The sequence below is a fragment of the Prunus persica genome, chromosome G1 (genome assembly GCF_000346465.2).
Source record: "Prunus persica cultivar Lovell chromosome G1, Prunus_persica_NCBIv2, whole genome shotgun sequence".
NCBI lineage: Eukaryota > Viridiplantae > Streptophyta > Magnoliopsida > Rosales > Rosaceae > Prunus > Prunus persica.
The window spans coordinates 21,271,104-21,285,707 of record NC_034009.1 but is presented as its reverse complement, the minus strand read 5'-3'; the positions used below and the strand labels follow the sequence as shown (position 1 = coordinate 21,285,707).

At 40.1% G+C, this 14,604-nt stretch overlaps 2 protein-coding genes across 2 annotated transcripts; one reads left to right on the top strand and one right to left on the bottom strand.

The window, feature by feature from the left end:
- Positions 268–1,653, top strand: LOC109946776. The gene is made up of 2 exons (XM_020555542.1): positions 268–961; positions 1,376–1,653. The coding sequence occupies exons 1-2, from the start codon at positions 268–270 to the stop codon at positions 1,651–1,653; spliced, it is 972 nt and encodes a 323-aa protein (XP_020411131.1).
- On the bottom strand, positions 3,882–6,809 carry LOC109946775. Its single transcript, XM_020555534.1, has 4 exons — positions 6,417–6,809; positions 4,682–5,877; positions 4,190–4,624; positions 3,882–4,077 (listed from the first exon to the last, which is right to left on the bottom strand). The coding sequence occupies exons 1-4, from the start codon at positions 6,447–6,449 to the stop codon at positions 3,882–3,884; spliced, it is 1,860 nt and encodes a 619-aa protein (XP_020411123.1). The 5' UTR covers positions 6,450–6,809.

Sequence of the window (14,604 nt, the reverse complement as noted above, 5' to 3'; positions counted from 1 at the left end):
CTTATGGCGCCAATTAAAGGGAAGCCCTTAATCTTGTATATTGCAGCGTTAGAACGCTCGTTGGGGGCATTGCTCGCTCAACACAATGATGATGGAAAGGAAAATGCACTCTACTACTTGAGTAGAACACTTGTAGGGGCAGAACAAAATTACACCCCTATCGAAAAGGTCTGCCTTGCATTAGTGTTTGCTGTCCAGAAACTACGACACTACATCCTCTCTCATAGAGTCATCTTTATTTCCAAGGTAGATCCGCTCTGATATTTAATGTCTAAGCCTGTGCTCTCTGGGCGAATAGCCAAGGGGTCACTCCTCCTCTCTGAGTTTGAGATAAAATTTGTGCCACAAAAGGCGATCAAAGGGCAAGCTCTTGCTGATTTCTTGGCTGCTCATCCTACTCCCGACAACATGGAGTTACCTGCAGATTTGCCTGATGAGGAGGTGTTCACAATAGAAGCACTTACATGGCAACTATATTTTGATGGGGCAGCAAGAAGAAACGGAGCTGGGGTAGGATTAGTATTCATCACGCCATCTGGGGGCTTAATCCCATACTCATTCTCCTTACTAGCTTTATGTTCGAATAATATGGCAGAATACGAGGCACTCATCATTGGCCTTGAAATTGCCCTCGAGATGCATATTGATTGTTTGCAAGCATATGGTGATTCACAGTTGGCCGTCAGACAGTTGAATGGTCAATATGCAGTCAGAAATGCTACTCTCATCCCATACCATGAAAGGGCGAAGTATCTCATGTCACAGTTTCAAGACATTCATGTTAGTCACATCCCGAGGTCGGAAAATGATAAAGCTGATGCACTAGCTAATTTGGCTGCATCGTTAACATTACCTAGCGAAAGGGATATCCAAGTCACCGTTGGGGAACGTTATTTACTACCACCAGCTATAGAGAGAATTGAAGAAGTTGTGGATTCAAACGTTATTACGTCCTCCGAATGTGAGTAGGAACCGGATGATCTTGATTGGCGCCATCCCATAATCGAGTATCTACTACTTGGCAAGTTGCCAAATGACTCAAGGAAAAAGATTGAAGTCCGACGCAGAGCCACTCGATTTCTGTACTTAAATGATACCTTGTACAAAAGATCATTTGATGGTATGTTGTTAAGGTGTCTGTCGAAGCAAGATGCAACTAAGGCCCTTCATGATACTCATGCTGGCACTTGTGGTGCTTATCAAGCTGGTCCAAAACTTTCGAACCAACTGAAGAGATTGGGTTATTACTGGCCAACAATGGTCCGAGACTCAGTAAAATTTGCAACCACATGTAAAGATTGCCAATTACATGGAGACTTTATTCACCAACCTCTCCAATAATTGCATCCGACAACTTTGTCTTGGCCATTTGAAGCTTGGGGATTAGATGTTATTGGCATGATAAAGCCTAAGTCATCACGTCAACATCAATACATCTTGGCTGCGACTGATTACTTCTCTAAATGGGCTGAAGCAATTCCTTTAAAGGAGGTACGAGCAGACGATGTTACAAACTTCATAAGGAACCACATCATCTACCGTTATGGGGTTCCATCGAAGATTATATCTGACAATGCATTGTATTTCAAATGCAAGTCCATGACCAAGTTGTGCGAGAAGTATAAGTTTCAACACTCATTCTTCGCGAGTTAAAATCTGTCGTCAAATGGTCAAGCTGAAGCTTTCAATAAAGTATTGTGCAATATCCTAAAGAAGATGGTCTCAGGAAACAAAAGAGATTGGCATGAATGCCTCCCTGAAGCATTATGGGCTTACATGACGACCATACGCAACTCAACAGGATGTACACCGTACAATTTGGTGTTTGGTTCCGAGGCTGTTCTACCGTTAGAAGTCCAATTGCCATCGTTAAGGGTAGCATTACAGCTAACAAACCCCGACGAGAACGCAAATGTGAGACTGGCAGAACTGGAAGCTCTCGATGAGAAAAGATTGGCGGCTCAACAAAGGCTCGAAATATATCAGGCTCAGGTGGCAGGGGCATTCAACAGAAAAGTTAAGTTCAGATCTTTCTCAATTGGAGACTTGGTTTTAACTGTCCGAAGACCCTTCGTCATTACTAGAAAAATGCATGGTAAGTTTGAACCCAAGTGGGAGGGGCCCTACGTCATTACTAAGGTTTTCTCCAAGGGTGCCTACGAGTTGTCAAACTCCGAAGGCAAGTGCATATATCCTTGTGTGAACGGAAAATTCGTCAAGAAGTTTTACGCCTGATGTTTTAAAAAAAAGCTTGTTAGGCTGAAAACCTGAAAGGGCTCACCAAAAAAAAAAAAAACGTTGGACTGAAAACCCAAAAGGGCTGTTCAAGCAAAAGTTAGGGTAAATTAAAAAATGCTCATTGGGCTGAAAACCCAAAAGGGAGGCCCAAGCAAAAATTAGAGCACCAAAAAAAAAATTAGGCTTTGTGGGTTGAAAACCCGAAAGGGCGGCCCAAGCAAAGAACTACGGTTGACTTGATCCCTAAAAAAGAGGTACATAGGCAGTCTAGTCTCTAAAAAGCTAGATTCAGTCACAAGACCCAAAATCCCCCTTCATTACCTCAATTCAAGGAGGGTGAACTACGTTCTGCTTGATCCCTTCACAGGGTACGTAGGCAAGCTAGCCCAAAAGCTAGATGCAGCCGTAAACTATCATGAATTCAATCTTGTCCACCGATGGTGTTAGCACGTTGTTAAACTGTGGTATACTACGCAAAAACTCCAACTTCGTACGAGTATAAACTGTGAAATAGAAAAGCAAAATCCGACAAAATCTTTATTCTGAAAATTGTTCTTGGTGGAAAAACTACATTACAAGAGCAAAAGAATACTGAAGCAAAGGCCTACCTACAAATTCTTGGTGGATAAACCATACCACAAGAACATTTATTGAAGGGAAAAATCATGCTAAACAAAAATAATAATAATGATAGTAGGCTCATCACTTAGAGCTCGCTACAAGAAGAAAACAGGGCATTGATTAGGCGGTGGATCTCTCGCTCTAAAGCCTTCATTGACAGTCGAGTGCTCCCGATCTGAGGAAGTAGATCTTCTTTAGCATCAATTCTGGATTGTTGAAGCTGTATTGCTTGTTCATTCTGATGCTCCAAAGAAATCTCCAAGTTCATCTTTTGCATATTAAGGGAAGTTTTCTTAGCTTCATGCTCTTCCCGCATCTGGCGAACTCTCTCTTCTGCTTCCCTGATGGTAACTTCCTTGACATCCAAGTCTTCAATCTCTTTAGCAACCTCTGTAAGTTCTCCCTCAAGAGCCAACTTGGTGTTTAAACATTCCTCGTGTTGGCGGATCAAATCATGAATCACATCAATATTCACATCTCCTAAGGCTTCAATATAGGCACTGCTCTTGGAATGTCGCCTGGCAAGCTCAAAAATCCAATCCACAAGCTAGGCAAACTGCTTAAATGCAGTTTCACCACACCCAAGAATGTCAACGGTTGACCCCAAAAGTCGAAGGGCCTTGATAATCTCAGAATGGTGCATATGAAGTTGAGCAGGTGTCTTTGAGGAGTAAAGTCTGCTAAAGATACCTTCAATTTCTCTACTGATAAACTCCCGCCTATTCTGGTTTACCCCATTCCCAAAAATCTGATGAACAAAGTTCTCGACTGATACCAAATTTTGGAGGGGTCGCACAACTGCTATAGGCCCAACAGTTTCAGGAAACTGATCATCAGCTGGGCTATTCTGAACTTGTTGAAATTCAGACACTTCAGCCAGGAAGTCTGACCCACTACCACCCATGCTAGAGTTAGCACTCTCATGATGAATATTTTCCTCTTCACCTAAAGAAATGACTTCAAAGGCTGGGTTATCCACGTTAATAGCTCCATTTCACGAGGAAAAAGGATGTCGTCAAATCTCATTTCCCCTGCACCGGATTAGAACTCTCTTCATCAAGAACATGGCTAGAGCTTCCATCCTCAACCTTGTTGTGATCTGCATGTCGCGCCTGTTTGTGGTGTGAGTCTCGATTAATCCTTTGGGATTGGTGCATCACGTGATTAACCCCTGAGAAATGTTCCCCTTTAGCATTGGGAATTCTCTTCTTGTGTCCTCTGCTCGAAGAAACACCACGAGGAAGTGAAGATGAATTAAAGCCACTTTTGCTCATGCCGATCGAAATACTTTTCAAATTATCAGTCACAAAGGTCCCTCCTTGGGACATGCCTGTCTACCACTGAGAAAATTTTTGACACAGAAAAGCCCATATAAGGTGCACATGCAGTCATCCACCATCTACAATACGACCAAGAGCATTCCCCAATGTGAGTGAAGCGTGGAATATAGAAACGCGTTGTAGTATCTTTGCGCAGAAGGACTGCTTGGGCTCTCGCCAACTTCTCAATCTCGCATCGCTGCCTCTCACATACACTAAATAAAAGTTTGTTCTCCGGAACTCCTTGATCAAAGCCAAACTGGTGAGCAAATCTATTTGGGTAGTAAGGCTCCAACCAAAGATCGCCACCTAACCTTACAGGAAGCAGTGCAGAGCGCATACAAACCAAGAATTCAAAGGCATTGTCCGCAAGGCTCTCTGTGTCTAAAAGAATGCAATCTTCTTGTGCAAGGAAGACACTGGGACGATAAACCATAAACCCACTCCTGAAGATGATTCTAGCTTGATTAGAGTTGACATATTTAGCTTAAATCTGACTATACCTCGCTAGAAGAGGGTAATGTGCTGGAAAATCATTGTCACTCCGACGGTCGATCAGATCAGGAAAGTGCTCCCCTAACCATCCCATCACATAATGAATGGGAAGATATGCATTTGCTAAACCAGGACCCCTACAATGAGTAGCAACTGTACCGAGGGCATGATAAATAAGTCCCAACACTGCTGGAGCAAGTGAAACTCTAAACCCTCTCACCATCAAACTTGCCATATAGAAACATTCTAGCCTTATAGCATTATCAAGGGGCAAAACAAAACGGCTAAGCCAAAAGGCTAAAAAAGCAGCCAATTGTCCTTCACGTGAAATGTTCAAGGGAAATTTGAGGTCTTTGGCTTTATGTTCGGGAACTATGTTATTTTTATTCCCCGCAGCACCATATATGGCTTCCCCTCGAAAGAAATGCTCAATCCATTGATCGTGGAAAACTTGCCCTTTCTTATGGAAAACACATAGTTGAGCATGGATTTTCAAAAGTTCACCAATGGTTGAAGGATACAAGTCTTCACGGCATAATTCTCTGTTTAAAGGGATAAATTCATCATAGGGGAGACCCAAAATTGGTAACCCGCCAATAACTTTTAGGTCATATAAGGAAATGCCCATTTCACCGTTCCCGTGATGAAATGTGTTGGATAAAGGCCCCCATAACTCGCAGAATGCTCTCCAAACATTAGGGCAAAAATCATAGGAGTATCGAGAAATGGCCACAGCCCCATATATATCAGCTTGACGAAAGACATCACCAAAGTCACTCAAAATAGACTCCGTCCACTCCAGTACAAAGGATAAAAAGTTAGCCTGACGGAAAAATTTGAAATTGCTTCCCCATGAAATTTTGTTACGAAGCATCCTGTGCATAACCGGATAAAATTCATCTCTAGGAAGACACTGCTTATCTCCTTCAATCTCATTGTTTACTTTCATCAAAGAGTGGGCCAGAAAACATGGGCCCTTTGCTTGAGAAATTTGAATAACTCGGTCTTCTTCATGGGGGTTGAGTTTGAGATGTCCACTACTCAAGTGATCTGTGGTGAACCATGTTGTCCGACTCTCAGGAGGTACCATAAGCCTGATCGAATTCAGAGGACAAGATCTCACGTACTGGGGGCCAAAAGCGATGGCCCTACCATATTCATCGGAAGCATGTTCTTTGTGAAGATTTCCATAAGCATCCATCACCTGAAATCAAAGGTAAAAAAAAATATATACATATGTTAGCTTATAATGCTAGTTAAAGGCATCTCAAGCTTTGCATGCGTAAAAGTGCCACACGCACAAAGCTTGAAGGGGCATCTGTTGGAATAAAAAAAAATCACAAAAATCACAAAAATATTGGAACGTGGGATTGGATAGGTGGGGGGAAGTTTGGAAAAAGGTGGGGGTCTAAACCAATGAAAACGTTTAAGAGAGTTTAGTGGCTCCTATTTTTGGGGGAACTCATTATTCAGTTTTCAGTATAAATATTCTGCACTAAAAAGGAAAAAGAGGGAAAAAAAAGGAAGAAGGAGAAAAGGGACAGGAGAAGAAAACTGCTGCAGGAGAAAAATTGGAGGAGCACAAATACAAGAGAAGACATTTTCACAGGTATATGGATTCTGTCAATTAATTCTCGTTGGGTGGCAACCCACAAACCAAATTATATGGATTATCAATCCATCATGGGTGGCAACCCGCAAATAAAATAAATGGATGGCAATCCATATTGGGTGGTAACCCACAAATTGATACTCCTCTGCCGAGCGAATCTCCATGCTCTGCTGAGCAAATCTTCATGCTCTCCAGAGCGAACCGCCATGCTTGGGTACAAAACCCATAAACTAAATCCATTTTTGAGTGTCAAACTCATAAACTGAATTCTCTTGGAAGATCCTCTTGTCCTGTGGTTGTTAGGCACCCAATCACAACAAACAAACAAAAAAAAAATAAAGGAGGAAAGCAGCCCTGTTTTGGGAAGAGGGTTTGGTGTTGTTTGCGTACAGACACAACATACTAAGAAAAAAAGAAAGATAGACTTGCAGCCACGTCTTGAATTCTTGGCTTGGTGTGGCAACAACAACAAACAAATAAAACAAAAAAGAGGGGTTTGCTTCAGTCATCAAAAAGAAGAAGAAAAGTCAAAACATTAAAAAAAAAAAAAAAAAAAAAAGAGAGAAGAAGGTGGCTAACGCCACTTTGTTGAAGTTTGGAAGAAAAGCAAAACAAGGGCACAAGGACCATGGTTTGCAAGGAAAAAAAAAGAGGAAAAAGACAAAAAAAGTCTGAAACCTCTTTGATGTGTTGCGGCAGTTTTTTTCTTCTGGCTTTCTCTTTTTGTTTGCAAAGGCTGTGTATAGATTGTGACTTCGTGTATTTTCTTCAAAGACTGAGCAGTAACAATGTTTGCTCTTCATTCGGACTGATCACAAGTATTCCAGATAAAGATGAGACTACAAGGTTTGACTTTACTTGGAAACAAACTCTATAAAGAGTTGGATAGCTATCAGGTTGTTTTAATCGCCTGTTGGACCAAAGTTTTTCTGGGCTCCATGCTCATGGGCTAACTGACAAAAGAAAACATGAGTAATTAAAAAGAGGAAAAGAAACAAGGCTTTGAAAAGGCCACGTGCCATGCCTTGAATTCCTTCTCTGTTGATTGTTTGCAAACAATCAAAATGAAAGTACAAGTAAGAAAAAAGGAGGTGATCCACTTAAAGGAGGAGCTGCACGCTGGTCCCTTTTGTCACAAAGATCACAGTTGTGAACCAATTTCTATTCATGGGTCAGTCAAAGTATCAAAGGCTCAAAATAGAATAATGGGCTGTTAAAAATAATTGTCTATTAACTCTCAAAAGCCAATAGTAATTAATGGGTAATTTAAATGGGTAACGGATCAATTATAAAAATCCTCATAGCCATATTTACGTCCAAGTGCAAATGTCAACTTTAGAAAATTAGTGGGTTAATCAAAATTGCTCATTAATTTTCTAGGACATTGACAAAAAGAAAAGTGGTACAAAACCATCCAAATTTTTCCCATGGGTCATCCACTCATGAAAATTCCAATGAGATTAAATTCAAATATCTCAAACACAAATTCTCAATTAATGGGCCACACTTACCCGTTAATTTCAAAAATTTTCCCATAGGTCACCTACCTATGAAAATCCCCAAATTATCTCAACTATACAAATTCTAAATTATTGGGCCATACATACCCATTAATTTCCAATTTTTCCCATAGGTCATCTACCTATTAAAATCTTCAAATCATCTCAAAGACACCAACTCTAAATTATTGGGCCACACTTACCCATTAATTTCTAAACCTTCGAACTACGTTGGTTTGATCCCTTTAAAAGGGTACGTAGGCGATCTAGAGATTCAATCTAGATGCAACCATCCCAAACATATTTCCATATCGAATCCCTGGTTTATTCAGCTAAATTCACTCAAACACTCCTCAATCAAACTCATTCAAATTCTTCGTTTTGCGATGAGTCATTTATTCATCATGAATCTTTGAACTACGAGTGGCTTGATTCCTGCAAGGGATACGTAGGCATCCTGAGGTTGGACTTGGGAGCAGCTGCAAAATCAAACACACACGTTCTGTTTCTTTATGATGGAATCAAAGGGTTTTCCCTTGAAGCAAGGGATTGTAATTAAGAGACTTGCGTCTCGAATGGGTCGAACCTAAAATAATAAAACTCCATTATTTTATTAGTGGTGGTGAAATTATATTAGGAAGATCACAATTTTCCTTCAACACCCATATGCCACTGGGCCCAATCCACACCTCTCTACTCGACTTGCACAGTCAAGTGGACCTTCATTCACAGGTTAATTAACTCGCGCAAAGGGTCGACGACCAAAACAATCTGATTGGCCAACTACTCAGGCAAATCAACTTGAATCAAGGCCCTGGCATACCGGCGAGCATTTTGAGAGATCCCAGACTAGTGAGTCAGAGACAAACTGGCAGGGGAGAAAACGAGATCATGCTGATGAGACGCAGACATCTACAAGCCGTACTCTGAGTCGGTCTACTATCTGTTTGAGACTAGGTCCAAGGACCAATGCACGCAAGAGGTTGGGCCCACAGTCCAATATCCACACTCGCTTGGGCCCGCGAAGAAGTATCCATTCAAGACTGGACTCACTAGGGGAATGAGTCCGTGAACGATTGGGTGACAAAGGCAACGACCGACGCTCACCAATTCACTCGAGAACCAACTCGCGAAGACAACTCATGGAGGAATCTTCGTGAGCTCAATCCATTTGTCTCAAAGGCAGGGCCACCAAGGAGGTCGACCTCTGAGACTCAATGAGGAAGTCAACCATTCCCTCCCGAATCACTAAGGTTACCAATGTGATTGGCAAGCCATGCTTGCAGAAGACGTCGAGAAGCTCGTAAATAACTGACTTCAAGGCTTAAAGATTGGCAGAGATTTCGAAGATGCTCTACGCAGAGGGATGGACCAAACAAACTCTATGCCTTTCACTGCCAAAATCCAGCAGGCTGCTTTGCCGAAGCGATTCTCAACGCCTTCGTTCAAGCATTTCAAAGGGGATTCTGATCCCGAGAGCCATCTAAAACACTTCAAAAGTGCAAGGTATTTGCAAAGCTGACGACTCGCTAATGTGCAAGGTGTTTGTAATGACCTTGCGAGGAGCAGCCCAAGACTGGTTCCATACTCTACGATCCGGGTCGATCAGCAGCTTCAAGGAGTTATCTTACATCTTCACCAAGGAATACACTTCTTACCGGGCGATTAAGAAGAATCCTAGCCACATTTTCAACTTGCGCAAGAAGTCCGATGAATCCCTTCGAGATTATATCAAGATATTCAAAGCAGAAAAGACCAACATTGTAGGGTGTGATGACCAAATCGCGTCCTCTGCTTTCAAGAAAGGTCTTCCAACTGAGCACGACTTATACCGCAAGCTGACTATCACTTCTACCTAGACTTTGGCAGAGGTCTTCGCGACTGCAAATAGGCCACTCTCAAAGAAGTCTATCAAGTAGGAAGATCAGCCAACCAAGCAAATAGGCCACTCTCATATGAACTTGAAGTGTCCATATCGGTTGGTGTATTGCATATAGTGGAGTTTCGCATTCAATTCTTCTTTTCCAGAGATCACTCAAAAAGTTCGAATGGAGTGCATATGGTGGAGTTTCGCATGCAATTCTCCTTTTGATTTTTACTTATATGTGAGGTCAAATTACATTTGTAGAAGCTGTGCCTGCTTGGTTTACTAATCTGATTATGGGGTGACCAAATTTGTAAAATGTTGGTTTTGATTGGCTCAAAGCCAATATGGCATCATTCACGTTTGTTATCTGTGTAGGCCATTTTGTATATGGTGGTTTTTATTTTATTTTTTATACCATTGAAATGGTTTGACACAGACATGGTTTCCAGAAATGATCAAATATAGGTAAACTCACCCTAAGTATCCGGGCTTATGATGTTAATTTCATCATGATGAATCTAGACTGCATTTGATTTTATTAGGTGAAATAGTCAACTTGTGCCATGAAAAGAGTGTTGCATCTTTATCTTTGCTTGAATTGAGTTAGGTTTATATAACAACTGGGATGGAAGCACCATGGGTTTATCTTGACCTAGTATTAAGTCATGGACAGGAAAACACTAGAGAGAGAAACATAAAGGAACCATGGGTGTTTCTTTGTTGCTGAGGAACTATGGAATTGTAAATAAATTTCTATTTATACCTTTATCTTTTGTAAAGATCTCTCTCTCTCTCTCTCTCTCTCTCTCTCTCTCTCTCTCTCTCTCTGTGTGTGTGTGTGTGTGTGTGTGTGTGTGTGTGTGTGTCTCTCTCTATGTAATATGTGAGTACAGTATCGATAATTCTCTGTACTTATTGGGATTTGGTTTGCTAATGATAACTGATAGGATTTTTAGTACTTGTGCAAACAAAGTTAAAATCACATAAAATACTTGCAAGAATACAAGGCTATTGTAGTATAGATGCTCATGCAAGGTCGTTTTTCTCAAGGACTAATTAGCAATTTATGTAAAAACAAATTCCAAATAACTACTTAAAATAAAAGGTCAAGAAAGATGATTATGAATTTGGTTGATTCTAAAAACAAATACGATTGAAGGAAAGAGTTTTGAATATCAATTTATAAAAGCACTAGGGTTTCACCATCACCTAGCAATCCTATGAACTTTTACCAATTACTTATGATTTGCAAACATGCCACTTTGAAGGTTAGGTTTTCCTAATGTATATTCTACTTGGAACCTCCAACACAGAACGTATATCTAACATGCAACCCGTCCGGACGTTCGGATCAAATCTGAACATGAAAGATTCATTAAGTTTTGTGAAAACCCTTTGAAAAACCATGCAACCCTTAAGACGTGGTATTCATCTTAAGTGAAATTACAATTATTAATCATAAGAAGCTAGCATCAATTTCAGGGAACCTTCCGACCAAAATTGCGTCCAATTACTTTTCTAAAGATCCTAATGGTGATTAGGCATTAAGACAATTAGATAGTTTAAAACAGTGATTAACAATTCAAGTAGGCATGCACTCATCATAAGCAATTAAATAAAAATCACATATTCATGCTAAGGTTCAAGGCTTCACCCTAGCAAAAGAAATTTAGTTACGCATACTCATAATTGAAATCCAAGAAAATATCATTAAGAAGAAAAGAACGAAAATACCTGAAAGTTGTGAAAACCCAAAACCCTAGCAATTGCTCTCCACAATGCAAAGTTCAAAAGTGAAAAGGGAGTCCTAAATTCCTTGTGAGAAAGAGCTTAAATACCCCTTAAAACCTAGCTGTCAATGTACAGCTTTTCTATCCCCACAAGAAAACTAATTAAAATAAAATAATACTAGGAAATAAAGTCCAAATTGGAATAGAAGAATCTGCCCAAAATCTGCCTAGCCACGTTTTGGCCCCAAATCTCCTCCAAATCTGGCCCAAGATAGCTTGTTTTAAAGATAAAAATGTTTTGAACACTTCTCTAGAAGGCCACGAACCCATCCAGGTCATCTTGGGCTCCAAAAATGCAATAAAAGCCCAACACGTCACTATTCCAGCACCGCGCACTGCTCCTTTATTTTATTGCCAGAAAATAACCGCTTGGAAGAAAAATCTGAAATTTTGAGACGATCAAGCTAAGTGACTCAAGAACATCCTTCAACTGGAATTACTCCAAAATTCCTCAATTTGTTTATGTTTTGCTCCAGAGAGAGTCGAAAGTCCTATATTGGAAATATAATTCAAAGTATCAAAATTCTTCCAAAATATTAACCAAAATATATTAAGAATGAGGTTAAATATATAATATAAAATATGTCCATCAAAATACCCCCAAACTTAGCTTTTGCTTGTCCTCAAGCGAAACAAGACTCAAACAAAAATAAAAACTTAACAGATTAGACATCTGGCTAACACTTAACTAGGACAAAATTTCCACCTTCAAGTTGCAATCCATAGAAAATTTTAAAAACTAGAACATCCTTTCAATAGATGCAAGTAATCCCACCACAAAGTCTAAGCTATTTAGACTCAATTAGAAAAGAATTCACAAACTTCTTTCGGTGTAAAGTGAACCATTATGGTTATGGAGACTCGACTAAACCCCTTAACTCTCATCCCTTTTATTCATACTTCACACACTCCACACTTTTTTTTTTTCACTTTTTTTATATTTCCATTTCTTTTTTATTTATTTATTTTTTTTTTGTTTTTTTTGTTTTTATAGTAACAGTAGTGGTTGTGCAATGTTGGTTCCCTTAAGCTTTCGATCCAACCGTGTAGCCAGCTTTAGGTCAATGTCTCCCAAACCACTCGGGTTTTAGGGCACTAGGTGTAGAACACCCCTAAGGACTTATTATCTCAAGCTAAAAAGGCTACGAAACCAACTAACCACCCTGCCTCATGCCAAAACTCTACCTTTTGTCTCGAGAATCACTGCTGATTAGGCAGGACTAGCCCGGTTAATAGCAAAGCTTCGGGTGAGGCAATTATTACTTTATAACACATACTAACTTTATTTATATTGAACAGAAATTAAAACACACTTGGACAAAAAGTAAGTATTCCAATCTCACTCCCCAAAAACCATGTTGGTGTGATGTGCAAATTTCAAAGTATAATTCATGAATTAGTGTCTAAGCAACAATAAATAGAAAAGACTCTACTGTGGGATTGATTTTCACCATGTCCATTTGTTCTAACGTTTAAAATAATCTATGGATATTGACTGAAAAACGAAAATTTTAAACAAGACTTAAAAAAAAACTAAAAATCTAAAATTTACTTTCCCACCCCCTAACTTAAATCACACATTGTCCTCCAGGTGTGGTAAATAATCAAAAGAAACAAGAGCAGAAACAAAACGACTAAATCCTAGAAAATGGAAATCAAAAATAAAGAAAATACTCTAAGAAAAGAAACTAGGAAGGCAAAATAGAAGAACAATAAAATAAAATAAAATAAGAAAGAAAAGGAGAAAAACAATAATAGAAAAGAAATAGGAAAGAAAATACCCGGAAATGAGACACCTTGGGGATTCGAAGGCAGGACCAAGGCGGAGTGTTGCGAAAAAGCGCTGACCAACTCAACCACGTCCACACTTGCGTCAAATATGAGCGACAACTACAATATAACTTGTTGTAGCTGCTGCATCTGAAAAATATTGGATTCCCTTCTCCTAGCCCGAGCCCAGAGCCGAAAGGCTCTCTTCTGTCCATTCCCATTTTGCAGAAGAAAAATAATATTGCTTGGATAAACCAAAGCCTCTCGCTGTGTCCAGAGAATCAGAAAAGATCTCTGATTTCTCTCTTCTCAAGACCATCCATCCTCGCCTTCGCTCTTCTTCATTCTCTCCAACACTCATGATCCTTTCCTCTCTTTCAACCCAATTACACCAGAGTTTTCATCTGCGTGAGGAGGCCACATTTGCAGCGAACACAACCAGTGAGGTTGAATTATCTGATGCACTTGAATTTTTGGATGGTTTTGGAGTCCCTGGATTCCTCAAATTCAGATTTGTCTCCATCCATGTCACCAGATGCTAACTTGTTCCAAGATGAAAACAAGCTGAAGCCGAACAAGAGTCTATTCTCCACCAGTAAGGACCCCAAATCTGTGCATCTCATAGGTAAACTTTCGAACCCCAGAACTATTTTTTTTTTTTTTTTTTTTTAAAAAAATGAAATTACACCATCTGCTTGATTCCCAACCCAGATGGGAAAGGATGCCAGCTATTGGATGCTCACTTGAATTGTTAAAGAATTGGAATCCCATGTGGCCAAGCTTGAAGTTGAGATTGGTGACTTCAAAAAGCTGCTGGTCATTCGTGTGTTTCACAAGATCAAAACCATAACTACAGAATTCCCAAGGCTTCCAAATTGGTCTTAGAAGAGAGACCTTCACTCTCAGCAATATTGAGAACACTGAGTCACCCAGGAACCACTTGACCAATAATCTTGCAAGGATGATTTCAAGATCCAATATCCATCTGAAGGTAAGATTAATTCCAGAATTGGTTGTGGTCCTGATTTGGGAGCTGTGGTTGATGTATAGATGTGAGTTCTTTGTCCCTGCAAATACTTACATTAATGTGCACTGTGTAGGAAAAATGCAGATCCATGAGAGGGCAGTCAACACACGAGCTCAAAGGACATGGAATCACATGGGGGTGCCAAAGGTGGACCCGTGCATCTGGTGAGTATAATTTCGAATGCCTGCAAATTGTGTGGTTGTGGATAACTGCTCAAAATGATATATATGTGCTGGATCTGCAACAGCTACCCCCAAACTTGCATCTTTGAGTGAGCTCGAGCTCATGTGAATTGCTTTAACTTCTAGTATAGTGTAAATGTGGTGATGTTAATATAGGATTGCTGCTGGGTGCATGATTCCAGCT